Source organism: Haliotis asinina, chromosome 15, assembly GCF_037392515.1.
Source record: "Haliotis asinina isolate JCU_RB_2024 chromosome 15, JCU_Hal_asi_v2, whole genome shotgun sequence".
Lineage (NCBI taxonomy): Eukaryota > Metazoa > Mollusca > Gastropoda > Lepetellida > Haliotidae > Haliotis > Haliotis asinina.
The window spans coordinates 26,134,834-26,155,076 of NC_090294.1; the positions used below are offsets into that span (position 1 = coordinate 26,134,834).

Here is a 20,243-nt window from a genome sequence, read left to right on the forward strand (position 1 = left end):
GACAGTCTTGGTAAACTTAGTCTCAATATTTTTCGTTACACTCCTCTGCTGGGTCTAACAAAACCTAGTAGGAGGTCGCGTCAGGTAACCTTTGAGCGACCTATGACTGTCCAGTCAAACGCGAAACGACCGAAGGGATTTAACCAATCAGCTACTGTTTGGGTTTGGCGGGACTTGCAAAATTTCCCGGTCATTAACACTGATCCCTCAACAAACGCAAATCCGCATATAACACAGATATTTAACCTGCAGTATATACGCTTAGGGCTTTCGGGTGACATGGTTACCATTAGCCAATATTTCCTCAAGTTGGCATCCTTGAATACTGACAAAAACGCTATTTTCAGGGACTCTTTGCTCACTGTTGACATTGTTGTAGCGTTATCCATGTGCAACACCCGAAAGCAATCGTAGAGAAAATAGCAGAGCCTCGTTTTGAGACTTTCACGATTTCTAGGTTTCCGTTTGTCATTTTTTCTCTGTACGACTGAGCATGCTGTACGACGTGTTTGCCAGAATTAGAAGGAGCGTAGTGTTGCAATATTCAAGTGCTTAGACGTATCAAATCATACTGATTAATATTTATGCATCAAGTTATATGGCAATGTCTAAAACTTCTGGCCTTGTTACCGCACTAAGCTGAGCGATAGGACGGAACTCAGTAAACAGGAAACGAGACTTTTCTGTAATCAATGTGTTGACATATTTTGTGCAGTTCTCGGGCGAAGTTGTACAAGTCTTGCATATGGTTGTACAGATTTCGGACGAGGTTGTACAGTTGTCAGACGAAGTTGTACAGATCTTGGACGAGGTTGCACAGATCTTGGACGAGGTTGTACAGGTCTCGGACGAAGTTGTACATGCCTTGAACGAGGTTGTACAGATCTTGGACGAGGTAGTACAGGTCTCGGACGACGTTGAAAAGGTCTAGGAAGTTTACAGCTATTGTGAACGCCACATTACTAACAGTGGTGACAAAAATAACTTGATCCAGATATCAAACGGGTAATCAGGCGTTTCTGGTCTGCCAAGGGGACACGCACAATTTTGGCATCTACGACGAGACACGCTGTCTTAAGTTTAAAACTACTTTTTGCATGAAACGCAGTATTTAACACCCTTTGAAGCCTCTTCTGTTTCCGTCCTCGTCGTGATTTTGCTGGAATTTCGCTAAATGCGACATAAACCACAGTCTCTCATCACCGCTCATTACCGCTACCGAGCTTGTATGATATAGTTCGTGCATGTCAGAGAACTCTCCTTCTACCTGTTGTTTGGGTCGATGAACGGTCAAATGTAGTAATACCTGGAATTGCTGTCTAATGCTAGTGATATTCAAAATATCCCCTAATGAAGAGCGAGAGGTCATATTGTGACTTTGTTATCTTTACTCAAGTCGTCAACAACAGGTGTGTCTGGTCGATTATTATCACGTCACGTTGACCAGTAACATCTGCTTTTTTGACTCTTTGACATTTTGAGACCAACTGGGGTTGCCACCACTGTCACTGGTGGTGTTACAATTAATTGAAATAATCGAAGATTGGTCTCCAAACGACCAAGTAATCGATCGCCTTTTCTCATACTCGAACACAAACGATTTTGGAGCAATTGTTTTAGCCTTTGAAACACTGAAAATGAAATATATCTTCAAAGTTGTCAGTTGCCTGAAAACATGTTTAATTCTTACAGAACTCACTTCACAAACTGAAAGGTGATGACTGAATATTTCATGAAGACTCCAGGAAGTGTATCTTCATGATATATTTATCACCACTCTAAAGTATGAAGTTCCATCAGGATATAAACATGTGCAAGAACATCCTGGATAGGAATATCTGAAAACTGACGATAACCAGCATTTGTCCATGATTGTTCGTTGATAATGAAGAAATCATCAGTTGTGAGATTTCAACCAGTTCCCAACAATACTCGTCACGCCGAAGACCAGGGTTAAATTCCCCACAAGAGGACAATATGTAAATCCCTTTTCTGGTATCCTCAGTCTTGATATTGCTGGAACCATACGCTCGCTGATACTATTTGAATATTGTTGACCATGGATTTTAATGTGATATTTTTTTGTCACATGTGAGGCAAATATCAGCACGTAAGGCAAATATCAACAACAAGAGACAAGCGTTTTTCAATGACCTTGACCTTTTCTTTTGGCTAAATGGAGACGCAGCTTCCATTCTTGACCCTGGTTATTGATGAGCTTTCGCGTCATTGGTCTTACAATGTCAAAGGGCTCAGTCCAGCGTAAGACAAATAATTTGCTGGACTTGGCTCTTTGAGAAAAGGCGGAAGTATTAGGATGAAATCCATTTGGAGGCTTTTAACGAAATTTGGCCCGAAAACTGTTGGTGTTTGATGTTTTTTCCATCAACAGTTGTCTCCCTTGTTTGCCGGTTGTTTGATCTTTAATATCCCGAACTTTGCAATGTTTTATACAAGTCTATGTATTTTCTTTATATTTGGCTAACTCGCCAGGACTGTAATTTCCGTTTTGCTGTTAAATGTCTGTGACGAAAAAATGAGATATATTTACTGTTGGAATTATTCTTTAACATCTATCAGAGTTAAAACTGCACTTCGGTTTCCCAAGAGATTAGTGGGGAATAAACGAACACACCTCGCGTGTGCAGTAGGCGTTGGTGCCATGGACGCTGAATGTCTGAATATATATAAATACGCCGATTATATTAACATGGTTAAACAAGTATTTATAAGTAAACTTGATGTCAATACCCAAGGTAACAATTCTGGACACGCCAAACGCTTGGCCAGGTGATAAGGGTCATCCTGTCTCATCGAGTTAGTTTCGGGTTAGAAATGGTCTTCAAGTTCAGTAATCCATGGTTGTCAGAGGCAACTAACGGGATTGGGTGGTCAGACTCACTGACTTGGTTGACACATCCTATCCTATCATCCTATCTCATTTGAGTAGATTGATGCTGTTGATCACTGGATTATCTGATCCAGACTCGATTATTTACACACGGCTACAAATTAGCTGGAATATTGTGGCGTTAACAACAAACTGAAAAACTGACTTACTCTCGGTCCATGCCACTAGAGTAATAGAGAAAAATTTGCGTTGCCCTTAACGTCTTTTGAGTAGTGTATTTTAGCAAGCGTTATAGGATAAGATCAGCCCACTTTCCTTGGCATTAGGTATAGAGGTGGGACGGGAGCATATAACTGGTGCTTTTAAACATGTTTAAATTTTTATCAAAGTTTATTTAGGTTTCCAAGTAAACAATTTCGACTCTTACAACAATAGATTCCTTTCATAGCCATAACACTCAAACTGACTGATATTTTGCATGAAGCTATTCCTTTCATAGCCATAACACTCAAACTGACTGATATTTGTGCATGAAGCTATTCCTTTCACAGCCATAACACTCAAACTAACTGATATTTTTGCATGAAGCTATACTATTGCAATGACCACGTGATCAGCTGTTCGTTTTTGTATATTCGACATTTTTTTTTTGTTATTAATATCTTGAGTTTCCAAGACAACAATTTGGACTTTGTCTCAAACTAAGAGCGTTTGTTTCCATGGAAACACCACACATAATGAACTCTCCTTCATGAAACCATTATTGTCCTATTCTAAAAGTTATGGCTATCCTGAGGTCATCCTATTGCTATTTTCAAACATGTTGACATCTCACGTTTCCATAACAACATTTTGCACTGTCTCCTGTGATGACAGCTGACATATTAATCAACCATAATGAGTACATACGAAAGCATTACCGTTTGTCGACAGTGGATTTCCATATATAGTGTTACCAGTGACTTATTGTCTGTCCGTTTATAATAATCCTCATGCATAAATTGACACTAATTTTACAAAAAAAATTATCGATCGATTGAAGTCTGGACAGAGGATAAGATCGTATGGAAAGTTAAGTTGAACTTTTCCAACAGCAATCGATAGTCAAGACAAATTGCAATTCATTCCACTTTGCGTGTCACTTCTTCCAAAGGTCGCTGTGTGCTATAAACGTCTGTTCTTGTAATATATACCCCCTTATGTAGAAACGCAAGGATAGTTATATCTTACCGAGGCTATTGTTTACAGTGACATTGGTGGCGAGTGTCCATTTCTCCTACTCCTTCACCAGACAAGACTTGTGCGTGTCAAGTACTCATTATTTTTTGGTACATGCAACAAGAGAAGTTGATCAGAAGTGTAAAATATGAACGACCTTGAGAGACTGACCTTGTTTGTGGTAATGGTTGACTAAATTGTCAGTTGGAGGTTCGCAGTGAGTGGCCTGGCATAGAGAATACCAACGATACAATGCGACGCGGGGTTTGTTAATGCTATCAACCACTGGTTTACGTGGTCGGGGCTCGGTAACGTATCGGTGACCGGGATCGAGAAAGACACTGATTAAATCAAGAGCGGTGCGGAGGAGCGCTGGGACGGGTATAAGGTCGATGGCAGGACTTTGACAGGTGAGGGGTATAGAAGGCCCAGGACGGGTGGGTTCGAGAGGGACCTATTACGACTTGCGTCGAACTGAGGTTGGGTGAATTCGAGCAGGACGGTTGGGACCCCAGCCCGAAAACTTTTGTGAATTATTTTATGTGCGCTTCTCACGATCGCTACTTGATGACGAGTCGGGTTCAACGACTTTTAATTACATTTTCCAGTTTAGGTGATAATTGCAACAGATATTTAAAAATTCAGCAAAGGTCCTTACTTCTAGCAAATGACATAAAAAGTTGTTAGTTGTACCTCCGTTGTTGGCAGGTTGGCTGTTTGGTTAGTTGGTTGGCTGGCGGGTCATTCAGCGAAATGTAAATGATTTTGTTTGGACGAGGCCTCCTCGTGATTTCATCCATGAACCATGCACTTAAGACATATGACTTTAACATTTCGCTTTTCATAAGGTCCTTTTCACCTGAAAACCCTTATATTATTGATGAAAAGATTGAATAGTTAGTGTGATTCAAATGAAACACCCACAATGTGTATTTTTGATCAAAACAAATGGAAAAGTAAATAGTAACAGTAGCATTAGTTGTCATCATTTCATAGTAGTCGATGCTCGCGACGTGATCAATATCTCTCAGAAATACATGTTTGTTAACGAATAAAACTTAACTTGTCATCGATGCATGGCTATTGATGACTGGCAGTTGCAGTCCATACATAGTTCCATGTCTGCTTGCAGCCTTATCCATTTGTAATTGATATTATTTTTGGACATTACCGCTCCTACAACGTTAAAAAGGCTATGTTTTTTGTTGTTGTTGTTGTTTTGTTTATTGTTGTTGTTTTATTTATTTTTTTATATTTTTATTTTTTTTATTTATTTTTTGTTGTTGTTCATTTGAGTAATGACTATTTGGCATTTGTGTGTATTTTGTTTAGTTTTTGTTTTCTTTTGTTTGTTTTTGTTAGGATATTTTGTTTTTAAATCGAACTCATCAAAATACTTCACATTCAATGTTAGGTTTAGTCTGTCTCACAGTCCCTGAACCACATTATTTCCCCTACATCCAAGCCCTCTATGCACTGCTATAGCCTTAAATGAAGCAAGTCTTCTCAATCTCTCAGTCTCAATCTCTGGTCTTCCTGGAGCCCCTTTTCAATTTTTATAAGTTTGTTTGTGACTATCAAAATTATGTATTCAGAGACTAAGTGTTAGTCTAAGTTAGGTTCAGCCCGGTTCTCTCTCTCGTGCGTGTTATCTCTCGGCACAGTGGGGCGGGGATTTGATACGTATCCCTTAGAAATAGCGTCAGAAAGACATGTGGGTGTGCAGACCTACCCTAGTACTATACAAGTGTACTTTCCTTTTATATAATTCTAGGGTAGGGTCTATACACGTATATGTCTTTCTAGCACTGTTTCTAGGAGATTCAAACCCCTGCGGTTATACTTTTATCGTGGAAGATAAAAAGGTACTTTATCTCATGTACTGCACAATATAACGTTAACTCAATCACTCGCTGTCCCACTTGAGTTGACCATTCTAGGACGAATTGATGTGATAGTTACGGAAAGATGCGAGCTGTTCCGAGTGCCTGTATCTGCCGTTATCAGCATGGTATTTGCCTTGTTACGACAATCATGTGATGTACAAAGCGAAATTAGATAAGCACCTGCTATAAACAAGAAGGAAAATATATTTCTTGTGTCTTATCAACATGCTGACCAAGTTCAAGGATCTCACAACCCATCAAGCATACCGTCATGTCGCGATGTCTTAATTAGCATTTGGGGTGGTGATGGAAGCGGTCGTACAATCGCTCCGGATGCCGTGACCACTCACAACATGCCAGTCGGCGACTGGAAAGTTATACCCTCCTGCGGTGGATACATAAATTATATCCGTCTGTACCACATATTTCGTTTCCGGATCCCGATCTTACTGAGTCTAATTCTACGCCGCTTGTAGCAACATTCCACCAATATCACAGTGAGGGACACCAGAAATAACCTTCACACGTTGGGCCCATGTGGGCAATCGAACCCTGTGGGTTGTTTTTTAGCCTTGACGTGTTTCTCGGACCAAACTGATGAATTTGTTTAGTTTCTTTCTTTGTGTTTCCATGGATCCGTGAAGGTCCCGGGGTAGAATAGGCCTTCAGCAACCCATGCTTGCCATAAAAGGCGACAATGCTTGTCGTAAGAGGTAACTAACGGGATCAGGTGGTCAGACTAGCTGACTCGGTTGACACATGTGATCGGTTCCCAATTGTGCAGATCGATGCTCATGTTGTTGGTCATTGGATTGTCTGGACCAGACTCGATTATTTACAGACCGCCGCCATATAACTGAAATATTGCTGAGTGCGGCGTAAAACTAAACTCATTCACTCACTCGTGTTTCCATGAGAACAAGCTATATCTTTTTCCGTTTTATGTTTCCAGGGCATGAAGGCATGGCTTCATTTCGGAACCTGGGTCATAAATCGTTTATAATTCCTGATGAAACTTTGAATACATGCCCGACCTTCTCTGAACTGGCGCTTTTCGCTACAAAGAACTTTTGGAAAAAAATATATGGCCTTTTCAAGAGACCGTTTCCACAACGTGATCTTGGAGCTGAGACAGTCGTAACTGGTACCCTGCGTATTAAGCGTAGCGTAAACTACGTACATACGACGTAACGTACCTGTTAGCCTAGGCTTTACCTAACCTGTATTCGGTGTGTCAAGAGGCAGGGTTCCACAAACTCTGTGCGGTAAGGTGGGGTGGGTTTGACGCCGCTTTTAGCAATATTCCATCAATATCGCGACGGGTGAACGCTAGAAATGGGCTTCAAATATTGCACCCATTTGGGGAATCGAACTCGGGCCTTCGGCGTGACGAGCGTACGTTGTAACCGTTTAGCTACCTCCACCGCCCTCTCAAACTGTTGAGGTTTCTCACGACTGGTGTTACTTCACTTCGCCAAAATCCGCGCTTTACAAGGACCGCTTGTCACCCTATGCTTCTTGTCGTTTTCTCAATGTTGTTTTAAGTTGGTTGAAAATTTGATTAATCGGTGATTTCGACGATACCACGTGACCGTAAGGTGGATCGTTGTTCACTGGATATGGTGGTTGTTCAACACCGTACTCATAAATATTGTAGCTACATGGCGGTATGTTAATTGAGCTTCGATCTACGTGGCTGACATGTGTCAACCGAGTCAGCGAACCTGACCATCCGATCCCGTTAGTTACCTCTTAGGAAAAGCATGGGTTACTGAAGGCGAATTCTAGCCCGGATCTTCACGACTGGAAACTGTTTTATATGATTCAATGACTTACAAACCGCAGTCCTGAATGTACATAAATATTGAAATGTAAACAAAACATGCATGTTTAGACCATCTCCGAGCAACGAAGAAACCGTTAGACGCGTCTACAAGCGCATGCATACCGACCCGCTTATCGGGACAATCTACTATATCATCTTAACCTGTCATTAGCAAAGAATTGCTTTCGTTGCCAATATGTCGATCACGATCGGTGTTCATGCAATATACAACAAGAAATGGACAATTTTCTGCCAATCCATTGCTGACGGTTTTCGCTCCGGAAGCAATATTTTGTCATATGCGACGGGCACACTTTCAACACTCCGCATTACTTGTCCCAAATCTAATATCTCTCTGTCTCTGGATAACTAACACACACCTTCGAGCAGCTTCTCGACTTGAGCACTAATCTTGTCCCATCGACCGCTATCCGAGCGCTTAGGACACGTGGCATCAGCGATATTGATTAGATGAAATCTGTGTCGACCTTCGCGTCAATGTCCATTACTTGAGTTATTTTTGACAAGTTAAAAATACTAGATGTTGCGTTGGTTAGCTCTGTGCATTCAACTTCAAGCAGTTTTTGTTTCTAAAAATACTCCGCAAATTACATTCGTGCAGCTCGTTTTATTTAAGGTATGTGCACTGACAAGCAGTCTGTTCTGTTTTTTTGTAGAACGTTTGGAGATGCGCATGTTTCTATGGGTGTTTCTTTAAGGAAATGTGATAATGTTTTTGGGGTTTGTTTAGGTTTTTTCTTGTGTTTTCGTTTTTGTATTCTTTTACTTATGTTTGAGGGTTTTTAAAATATTTTTTATGTGACATTACGTAAAGCAGATGGTAAAGTGTTTAAGGTAATTACGTGGTGGTAGTTGGTTGGTGAAGAGGTGGGTGGTAGTTGGTAGATGGAGAGGTGGGTGGTTGTTGGTAGATGGAGAGGTGGGTGGTAGTTGGGAGATGGAGAGATGGGTGGTAGTTGGTTGGTGGAGAGGTGGGTGGTAGTTGGTTGGTGGAGAGGTGGGTGGTTGTTGGTTGGTGGAGAGGTGGGTGGTTGTTGGTTGGTGGAGAGGTGGGTGGTAGTTGGTTGGTGGAGAGGTGGGTGGTTGTTGGTTGGCGGAGAGGTGGGTGGTAGTTGGTTGGCGGAGAGGTGGGTGGTTGTTGGTTGGTGGAGAGGTGGGTGGTAGTTGGTTGGTGGAGAGGTGGGTGGTAGTTGGTAGATGGAGAGATGGGTGGTAGTTGGGAGATGGAGAGATGGGTGGTAGTTGGTAGATGGAGAGATGGGTGGCAGTTGGGAGATGGAGAGGTGGGTGGTAGTTGGTAGATGGAGAGGTGGGTAGTAGTTGGGAGATGGAGAGGTGGGTGGTTGTTGGTTGGTGGAGAGGTGGGTGGTAGTTGGTAGATGGAGAGATGGGTGGCAGTTGGGAGATGGAGAGGTGGGTGGTTGTTGGTTGGTGGAGAGGTGGGTGGTAGTTGGGAGATGGAGAGATCAGTGGTAGTTGGGAGATGGAGAGATGGGTGGTTGTTGGGAGGTGGAGAGGTGGGTGGTTGTTGGGAGAGGAGAGACGGTTGGGTAATGGAGAGATCGGGGGTTGTTGGTAGATGGAATGTAGGTGGGAGATTGATAGTTTGGGGGAAATCGAAAAACAAGTGATCGAGTGTGAGACTCATAGATGATTTATGGTTGGTGGAACAGTTGGTGGGGAGAATAGGTTTTTCTCGAACGACTTGTAGATGCGATGTTGAAAGTGAGTGCTGCTTCAGGGGTTACTATGTGGGCGGTATGATTAAGGATGTGGGTTATATATCAGGTACAAATTTGCTGCTCGTTACTATTATTGGCTTTTATTGGCTGCTTTTAATTCGACGATGTAATCAGATATACAAGATTACAACGCGATCTCGCGTCAAAGAGGATTACTAACTACGGGTGAGGCTATTTTCCTTAAGACAGCTCTTAAGTATTTATGACAGGGCTTGTGACACACGTGAATGTATTGTTAGAGGCCGTGTATGTGTTTAACAAACACGAAAACCTGTACAAATGCATTCCATTTTTTATGATCATACATAGAAGTAACGAGAGTGGATTTGTGTGGTTGGGTGTTTTAGCTCTGTTTCAAACATGTATTTCTGGCTTATTTTCAATTTTGTAAATGTTTTTTTTTTAATTATTATTTTGTTATGTTGGTCTGGGGGAGGGGGTTTTACACTTTGGGAGTGAGTAGAGGGGATATCGTGCACCCATTTTCTAATCTACAGTTTGATAGCTGCTTCATACATACTGGTTCCCTACTTCCCTAGGTTTCTTTAAACATACACGTATATAGCATGTTTAATTCAAATACACCCCAACAGTGTGTGAAGCCCATTTGTATTGTCCCCCGTCGTGATAGAGCTGGTATATTGCAAAACGCGTGGTAAAACAAACCTCACTCAAATATACCCCACTTTCAAATGATAGCAAGGTTGGTGGGATGGCCCAGTTGTTAACGCGGACGTCAATGCCACGTGCACTACATGTCACAAGCTTACAATCCGAGCGGATCCGAACCAGAGCTCCTTTCTTGACGTGACCCGTGAAAATCCGGTTTAGAACTGATCTTCAGCAATTAAACGCATGCTTGTCACAAGAGATGACTAATGGGATAGGGTGGTCAGTCTCTCTTCCTTAGCTGACACAGTTGCGTAGATCGAAATTCAGTATGTTGATCACGGGATTGTCTGGTCCAGACGCGATTATTCATAGACGGTGGCCATATTGTTAGAATATTGCGGCGTTAAGCAGGAAAGAGACGTATGCATCACTTAAACCTTTATTAAGGGTCGGGACAAATAACAAGGTACTGAGGTCCGGCCAGTGTGGCAGCTCTTGCAGATTTCGGGCTAGAATCGGTCCCCCATACCACCAACTTACAGCCAATTACGAAAAATCAGTCGTCATGTATGGTCACTAGGAACCCAGTTTGTGTTCTAATTTGTGAATCAGACCCACGGTGTTAGTCACTGGATGGTCTAGTCAGAGTATTTGCACAACAATTGGCATAGTGCTGATTGTCGCTTGAAATAACAGTGTCAGTAGTTTTCCCCTCTATTCTACGACTCTACTATTCTAGGCCATTCTTTCAAAAGGCAGGGAAGGAGTAACAGTCGGGTCTTTAGGCCCACATAGCAGATTGTACGCAAATCGAGTTATATTCGCCAAAAATAGTTTCATTCCACACCGTAGTTCAACTTTTAGCATTAACCATCATTGAGGACGTCGTCATCTGTTCTTCCAATATTGTTTATCAATGCCATGATCCATTCGTAACTACTCGTGTCATTCCGGCAATGACACGAGTAGTTACGAATGTGCCATGATCATGCATTGAGAAACACACTCCATCCCTGGAATATGCAAGTCGACTACAGGAGCCAAGTATGTGTATTGTACATACTGCCGTGCAGATATTAATATATCGCATTCGGGAGACATACTGGGAAGAGCAAGATTTTATTTCTTATGAGGTTATACACTTTTTGACCTCAAAATACATGTACACGTTTTAGTCACCGTGAAAACACTTTGAAGGCAAATGAGGTAGGCAAGTCTGTGCATTGATCGCGGGACATCGTTGCTCATATATACTCAGATGTGGTCTGTGAAATTATAGCTGCAAAACTACTGACTGTTATACACCCACTCATGAACATGTGAAATCCATTACCAACATTATCTACTCGTAATCGTGGTCCGCGTTGGGGTAGCCCAGTGGTTAAAGCATTCGCTCGTCACGCCGAGCTGGTATATTGCTAAAAGCGCCGTAAAACTCAACTCACCCGCGGTGTGATAGCCTAGTGGTTAATGCGTTCGATCGACAGGTCCTGGTTCGGTTTCTAAAATGGGTGCATTGTTGAAAACCTCATCTGACGCACTCATTGTACAATGACTAAATCGCTAGAAACGGTGTAAAACGTTTCTGAATCTGGTGGCAATCCACACGGAAGCCCTGTTTCAGTTCCACAATTCCAGAAAGTTATTTATCACACGAAACGCCCACAGATATTAACACACCACACCTGCTTGCTTCGCTGATTCGTAAGTGTTCGGTGATTGGATATTGGTGTAACGAAAAGGACTATGTATGGAGGGTTTTGCCCTAAGCCTTTTCCTGTTTATTTGTATTTACGAATCTGAGAGATTATTAGTCGTTTATTGATTATCAGAATTTCAAAGGAAATGTCGCGGAGGTCCAGGGCTGTGTGTTCACAGTGTTGATAGCACTGAATAACCGAGGTTCCCGTGAACTGTTACGAAAGTTCCCATTGTTTCACAATTATACTGTTTTCGTGACAGGATATGGAATTAATACTTTAATGGGTGATTCACATTATAATAGACGTGAAGTGGTTCGCTATATGTTGATATACTACCCAGCTTTAGTTAGGATCCAAAAGAGTATGGGTGCGTATGTCTGTTGATTTGTACTTCTGTGAAAAAAAGGTATATTGTATAATTTCAGGATGTGTATGATGTGGTTAAGTGTTTAAAGTAGTTGGTTTGCTTTCCTTTAGTTTTTTTCACAGAAAAGCCCACAATTTTCCCATTGGCTTTGTACCTCTCCGCGTGGCAAGTAAATGAAAACACAAATAAAAGTTATTGTACTTCCCATTTCAGTTTTATTTGGAGATGTAGCTTCTTTGGACGATTTGGGGAAAGAATCTGAGTACTGTTAACCTAACAACTGACTTTGAATGCGACATGTAATGCATGACCAAATTACATGAAAGGGTTTGAAAATGGTATGTTGAGTGTGTTATCGTGATAAAACCACACGAAATAAGCATGACTGCATTGATTTGCGTCCATTGGCCTCGTCTAGACCCCATTCTCATTGTTTGCAAATCTCAGTCGCCTACAATTACGTTTCTACGTCTATCGCCACCAAACCCCTGTGCGTGGTAAAAGTCTGAGGCAGGGGCGGTGGGGTAGTCAAGTGGTTAAAGCGTTGGCTTGTCACAACTCGAGTTCGCTTCACCACATGGGCACGATGTGTGAAGCCCATTTTCGGGTGCCCCCTGCTGGAATATTGCTATGAGCGGCGTAAAACCATCCTCATTCACTGAGACATGGGGGCGGTAGGGTATCCTAGAGGTTAAAGCGTTCGCTCGTCAAGCGAAGACCCTGGTTCGATTCCCCACATGGTTACAATGTGTGACGCCAATTTCTGGTATCACCCGTCGTGATATTGCTGGGATATTGTTAAAAGCGGCGTAAAGTTAAATCGCACACTCAGTGAGTATTACAGTATTACTCCGGGTTTTCCTCATCCGTTAAGCAGACACGTTGTGCTTTATAACTGGAATGCTGTTCAAAAACGTGTGAAACCCAACTCACTCACTCACTCGCGCCATTACTTGTTTCTTCCATGTGTCCTTTTCAGTTTAGTACACACATGATATTAAGACTTAAGACTCTTACCTTGGAGCAGTAAAACTGAAAATTAGAATCGCTGGCAGGGGAAAACATGCCTGCCTATCAACGACAGCAGGTGTTCTGCAAATACACCACGAAATTCATTTATCCCAATCAACGAAAATTCAAATGCAGACTATCTTAGCGTAAGCATCAGTATTAGTTTTCCTAATTCTCGGATGAAGGTTGTCGGTTTAAACCTAACTGTTAGGCATTAGAAGGGGTATGTTTGTCCAAAATATATACAGTAATTGTCGTCATGTTTGGAATGATGATACATACGGCTGCACGGTATATTTTAAACACACCACTCTGGCGGTGGTTTACCGTTACAAATCTGTGAAAACACTTATTTTATAAAACAACACATATGAAAATTAACTCATCCAAGGGAGGGTAGTGATACATATGCAGGTAATCAAGTTTGTAAGTTAGCGTTAGGTTAAACAAAACGTTTACTGCAGTTCATGTTGTAAATACAATGGGTGTTATGTTTTAACAAGAATCTCTGCATTTACAAACATATATTTTGTATTGTAGGCTCAGGCCTCAGAAGCAGCAGTATATATTTTATCTCTAGCAACACAAATAGTGGGAATTGTGTGTTTCAACAGACGGTTTATGTCATGTATTGATGTGTCGTTAAGAAATCACTATGTGTGTGCCGGGCTTCCCATGGTGCATTATGGAAGTGACGTCATACAACACTTAGCCACAGTGCGCCATTTTGATATGTCTTCTATGAAACTACGTTAAATGTCAAATCCAATGACATCCTCTATTAACCAGCATATCTGTGGAATTTAAATCCCTTTGCAAATTGCTAAAACGTTTGAAAAAATTAGAGCAAGATCCATTTTGATTCATGATGGCGGGTAGGTACAAAATTATTTATCTTGTCGAGTCTTGACAGCGTCTTTCCGGCATGAAGATAAGATTCACTCGCGACAGCATGATAATGAATGTTTTTTTTTGTTTTTGCAGGCAATGGCGGGGAGATTCAGTGGTGTTTCTCTCAAGTTAAAGGGACAATAGAAGATGAAGTGACTGAAGGTATATGAGTCCTCGTTACTTGGTTATTGCATATGTAATAAGCTGTAAATTCATTCTGTCTGCCCAACTCCCACTCGTCTGACAAAAGTATTCGACATAGAGGTTGACTTTTCTATATATTGGATACTATTCATTCCTGATTCAGTGAACGGTAGTTAGAAAATTCGTTATTGTAGAAGATGCAGAAAGATAACTTGTCAAACTGTTCTAAGAAACATAGCCCTTCAAAACGTTTTTACCCGTCAAGAGTATTTTGCAGGTGTTTGTTTCCTTCGCAAAGTAGATGGCCACAAATGGAATATTGTGTTTCACATTTACATTCAAACTGCGTATGTTTGCATGTTTTCTTTGATGTTTATCATGTATCACGTTTATTATGAGCTCGTGTCCAGTTGGACCTAAATGAAGGTTAACGGAAGTACCATGGTGTTGCAGTGGGAATCCTTGATCTGTTCTATTTTCGGCATGCTCTCTGATACGAAACTTTGCTCGCCCTTTTGTCTGGTTTTCTGAATTGGCATCAAACTTTCGAAATATTGTTTCGCACAGGAACATTATGATAGTGATCATGGACAGTGACTTTTCTTGAATGTCTAAATCACTTTCAAATTTAGTATTTGTGCCAGAACTCTGCAACTCTCCTTTCCCCAGTTGCTTTCTAGCACTGCTTCAATTGTCTGTACATGACATGATTTATGTTTCTAATGCATTAATCACATTTGCATAAAGTTTTGTTCTGTGAATAATGCTCATATAAGCAAGCTTTTGGGAAATAAACGAAAGTACACAGTGCTTAAACAAACGTACACAGAAGCATCATAACTTGGCATCTTTCAAACAGTTTATTCTTGGGTTTGAAATGGAAAGGAAACGAACAATATCCAGTGATTATATACTACTGATGCTACATGACCAAAACTGATCATGTCATTTGTTTGGGCAAAGTTGTTTGTTGTTGCTATATGGGTAAAACAGTGATCATGCATAAAGTTTAATTTAACATCTTGCCACGTCAATTTGAAAGTCTTATCTTCATAACATTCCATAGTGAAGTGTAGATTTAAATTAATGTTTACTTCCTTATGACTGCATAATTGTAAAAGTATTTGTGCATGATTACATTGGTATCAACTTGTGGAACCTTGCATGCCTGCTGTTTCATGTCTGTTTTAATGTGTTGTCATTGGCAATGCTTAAGCTGTTACTCATTTTTCTTGGCATGCTAATTATTCTTTCCTCCTATGTCCACCTGCTTTTGTAAATACTTTCACAATGTTCAATTAGCACATGAAATCTTCATTGAAATCAATAAAAATGTTGATCCACAGTTCCTGTTTTTGCAGCCGACATCATTTCTTGTGTCGAGTTCAACAGTGATGGGGATTTGCTAGCCACTGGTGACAAGGGAGGACGTGTTGTCATATTCCAGCGCGACAGGCTGGTCAGTAACATCAGTGTTTGTTTATACATGCCATCAATCATGAAATCTGTAATACATAGTAAATATCAATATGACCTGTCATGGCTTCAACTTTTTATGACATCTTTTTATACCATCACCATTGTATTTGAACAAATGACATTCAGCTAATCTGAACAGTGAACCATGCTAGATATATAGAGTACAAGCTTAGCAAGTAGAACCAGAGGTTAAAATGCCCAGTACTTTCAGTGATTGTAGTTAATCTTGTGACAAAGTGGTACAGACATGGTTGCATTAAATCAAACAAAGATAGGATGAATATTAGATTTCTCCATGTAATATTTATTGAGTTCATTATATCTATCATAATTTCTTTGTAGAATGATAGTTTACATTTGAAAATTACCCAAGTTTGTATTGGTCAGTGTGCACTGCTGCAAATATTTCTCCAGTTAGTCATGTGACTTTAAAATATCCTTTTTCAGAATGATACGTTGCTTCAGGGCAAGGTAGCAGGTGGCCCAAATCGTGGGGAATACAATGTGTACAGCACATTCCAGTCTCATGAACCGGAGTTTGATTACCTCAAAAGTTTAGAAATTGAAGAGAAGATCAACAAAATCCGTTGGCTGAAGCGAACAAACAGGAATCATTTCCTTCTATCTACCAATGGTAGGTTGGACACTGTTGACAGGGGACCCATGAAGATCTGGGAATAGAATAGGTCTTCAGCAGTCCGTGCTTGCCATAAGGCACTATGCTTCTAAAGGCGACAGGATCAGATGGTCAACCTTGCTGACTGATTTGACAGGTTTGATTTGATCCAGGTTCGGTTATTTAGACCACTGCCATGCAGCTGGAATATTGCTGAGTGGCGTAAAAATAAACTCGCCCACTCACTGTTGATAGGGAGTCCATATGTGCAATTTCACGTAGTGTTTGATAAAGGTTCCTGCAGATATACCTGGCATTCTGTAATATAGTGTGAATATAGAGATTGTTTTTCCAGGGTACTTTGTGGAAACCTAATCTGAGACTCACCCTTTTGTTTCAAGCATTGCTTTTCTACTGGCTGGATTCCAAATTATGAACGTCGTGGATAAATCTTTTGCTCAGGCTGAAGAATTTCTTATTCCCAACATTTGGTACACAGTGAGGGAGGCTCCATCTGTGATGTTGGAGCATTGCTGAAAGTAGCATAGAACTATACTCATTCTCCTAACTCGACAGTCTCAAGTATGTATCCATCTTTAGAAGTTACATGATTTTTTTTTGATTTTTTTTCAGATAAGACAATCAAGTTGTGGAAGGTTGCTGAACGTGACAAGCGACCAGAAGGCTACAACCTCAAAGATGAGAACGGGGTCCTCCGTGACCCAAACTCCATCACCTCACTCAGAGTGCCAGTGTTCGCTCCCATGGAGCTGATGGTTGAAGCTAGTCCCAAGAGAGTTTTCGCCAATGCTCACACATATCACATTAACTCCATATCTGTCAACAGTGACCAGGCAACCTATCTCTCTGCTGATGACCTGCGCATCAATTTATGGAACTTGGAAATTACAGATCAAAGTTTCAGTATCCTTTCCTGAGAAAATATTTGCCTTCATTTTCACCTTCTATAGGGTACACTCTGAGGTATAACATACATATGCAAATAATTAAATCTTTTCCAGACAAAATGCTATCATGCAGCCAGTCTGGACACCAAATCTGGCCACTTGCCACATTTTGGCACCTCTTGGTCGTTGCTGCTACAGGTAGAAACAGAAGTAACACATGTGCTTTCATCTGATGGAGCAGCTATATTCCCCGCTTCAACCTGTCACAGCTTTAATCTTTTGAAGTTTTCATCTTCTTTGGATTTTAATTGGCAGGGATAGTAAGTGTAGGTCTTGAGCTTTGAGATGTCATTTTCTCTTAAGTTCCAACTACTGCAAACATATTTGGAATCAGGTCTGATAATTTGATCACTGCTCTTTTCTGGATCATATTCAAGAATTACTATTCTGTTAAAGATTACTTAGATTCTGTTCTGATGTGCATTTGTAACCTTGCAGTACTTTCTTGCTAATCTTTACAATCCAATATAGCAGTCACATCACACTCACTGCCCTCTTGAGCACTCAAGTGGAGACAGTAAGAATATATATGCAACAGCATAGCTTTGCCGTTACACACAGTGTAACCTAAATGGAGCTCTGTTGTTGTGACCTGGGACTCCTTTAACGAAGCAACCTTTACTAAAGTTCGCTCCCTTTATCTAATATTGTGCTGGGGTTACCTTAGCGACTTATGATCACCTAAGTGGTTTGTAAAAAGAGGCCCTGGTTTATTGCTTGTTTGGGTACTTTGCAGGTGTGAATCCTTGCTAAAAGCATACCTTGTTTGTTACATGGCCCTTGGCAGTATTCAAGGTGTGTTGATGGTCTTTTCATACTTGAATCCAGACTATACAAACCAGTGATTTTAACACCATAAGCTTCAATTGGGGAGATGGGGATTCAGGCTCATGTGAAAGCATGACCTGGGATTATCTTTTTAACAAAAACTAGATTGTCATCTATACAAGCATCTGTCTCAGCTGGAACATGGCTGAGCATTAATCAGAAAAAGCACACAGATCATTGGATTCCCATCTTATTTTCTTTAACCAGTATTAAGATATTGTGGACATAAAACCAGCTAACATGGAAGAGTTGACGGAGGTGATAACAGCGTCCGAGTTTCACCCTCGGGAATGTAACATGTTTGTTTATAGTAGCAGCAAAGGAACAATTAGGTTATGTGACATGAGGGACAATGCCTTGTGTGACAAACATGCCAAACGTAAGTTTGCAATGATTAAATGTGAAATAACAGAAGTAATTCTGAGTCTGAATAGATAAGATTTCTAACCATGATTCTGCAAAGCACAAGTTTCAGTTTTGCCACCGGTAGTCATAAGTACCTGTGAGACACTTGTTTGTCCTGATATTTGTTTTCTTGACAAAACTAGAAACACAGGGATATTAACCATGCAGGCTTCGTGCTTGAAGAATCAAATGTCATGTCTTACAAGCCCCGTTACCTGCAGATAACTATGTATTCAAACATTTCAGTCAAAACAGTTCTCTGAATCTGTTTATTAAATTACGTTGAACTGTTAACCATCAAGATCACCTGAAAATAGCAGTAATCTTAAAAGCCAAAGGCAGTATCTAACAGTCTCATCTTATGAATTAAGTTAATTTTCCTCAGCTCATTCTTCTTCCCACAGTAATAGTCTTGATAACCTGAAAAGTGGATAAAATGGGCCAAAAGGACTTGCCCATATAATCTTTGTAATGAATGCAGATCATCTGTTAATGTAGTGACAATCTTCTACCAGAAGTAGATTTGTGAGATTATTTTATAACATTGAAGCTAAATCAAGAGCAGTAAAAACTTCTACAAGGTACTAAATATCCATGCTCTGAAGTCACATATAGGTGCCCCAATGTCTTTCAAAGAGGGCAAAAAATCTGCTTTACGTCCATGTGTTCATGCCTTTTTGTTTTCCATATTTTTTTATTACCTGTGAGACACTTGTTTGTCCTGATGTTTGTTTTCTTGACAAACTAGAAATGCATGGATATTAACCATACAGGCTTCGTGCTTGAAAATTGAATGTCTTGACTTACAAGCCCCGTTACCTGCAGATAGATTTTTTTATGTTGTTGCAATCAAACGCTTGAAATACACAATCACCATTTTTCACATTCTTTGTCATAGTCCTTTTTGTTATATTCTTTCAGTCTTTGAGGAGCCAGAAGACCCAACAAACAGGAGTTTCTTTTCGGAAATTATATCAAGTATATCTGATGTGAAGTTTAGTCACAATGGAAGATACTTGATAACAAGAGACTATTTGTCAGTTAAAGTATGGGACTTGAACATGGAAAACAAGCCTGTTGAAACTTACCAGGTCCATGAATATTTGAGGAGCAAGTTGTGTTCTCTCTATGAAAATGACTGTATATTTGACAAGTTTGAGTGTTCCTGGAGTGGAGATGATAGGTAAGTACTGCAAATGTGTCCATTAGATGAAAAAATCTATAAAGCCTTAATTTCATCTTAAAGCATTGTTTTGAGAGATTTTTGTGAATGCCAGATCAAGTCTTAAAGTGATTCCAACACATACATATGCATATGCCGTGAAGGTACAAGTTAGAATTGGTATCCAGTAACCCATGCACATCATAATAGGCGACTATTAACACTGGGTTTTCAGGCTTGCTGACATGTCATTATCTCATTTGAGCCGATCAATGTTCATGCTGTTGCTCTTTGTATTGTCTGGTCCAGACTCAATTTACAGACCTGCCATATGGTTGGAAATTGCCGAGTGTTATGAAACTAAATTCTGTTTCGCACATGCATTTTTGTAAGATGTTATTAGCTTGTTCATGTCGGTATGTAGTGATAACTTAATGAAGGATTTCTGAGAAAGATTTCTCTATGGTAAACTGCTTGTGACTTACTGATGCATCTTGATTTTCACATATGCTTG

At 40.5% G+C, this 20,243-nt stretch overlaps 1 protein-coding gene across 4 annotated transcripts in view; it reads left to right on the forward strand.

The window, feature by feature from the left end:
• LOC137266152 (serine/threonine-protein phosphatase 2A 55 kDa regulatory subunit B alpha isoform-like) overlaps positions 1-20,243 on the forward strand; it is a 36,351-nt gene that overhangs the window by 11,244 nt on the left and 4,864 nt on the right. The window contains exons 1-7 of one of the 4 annotated variants that reach the window (XM_067801640.1): positions 13,915-14,111; positions 14,221-14,289; positions 15,618-15,730; positions 16,198-16,384; positions 17,000-17,290; positions 18,377-18,541; positions 19,489-19,750. In XM_067801640.1, the coding sequence (XP_067657741.1) occupies positions 14,102-14,111; positions 14,221-14,289; positions 15,618-15,730; positions 16,198-16,384; positions 17,000-17,290; positions 18,377-18,541; positions 19,489-19,750 (1,097 nt within the window). In that variant the 5' untranslated portion in view covers positions 13,915-14,101. Of the gene's footprint in view, positions 1-13,914; positions 14,112-14,220; positions 14,290-15,617; positions 15,731-16,197; positions 16,385-16,999; positions 17,291-18,376; positions 18,542-19,488; positions 19,751-20,243 lie in introns of those variants that run through there. The other 3 variants (XM_067801641.1, XM_067801639.1, XM_067801643.1) reach the window with 3 other exon arrangements.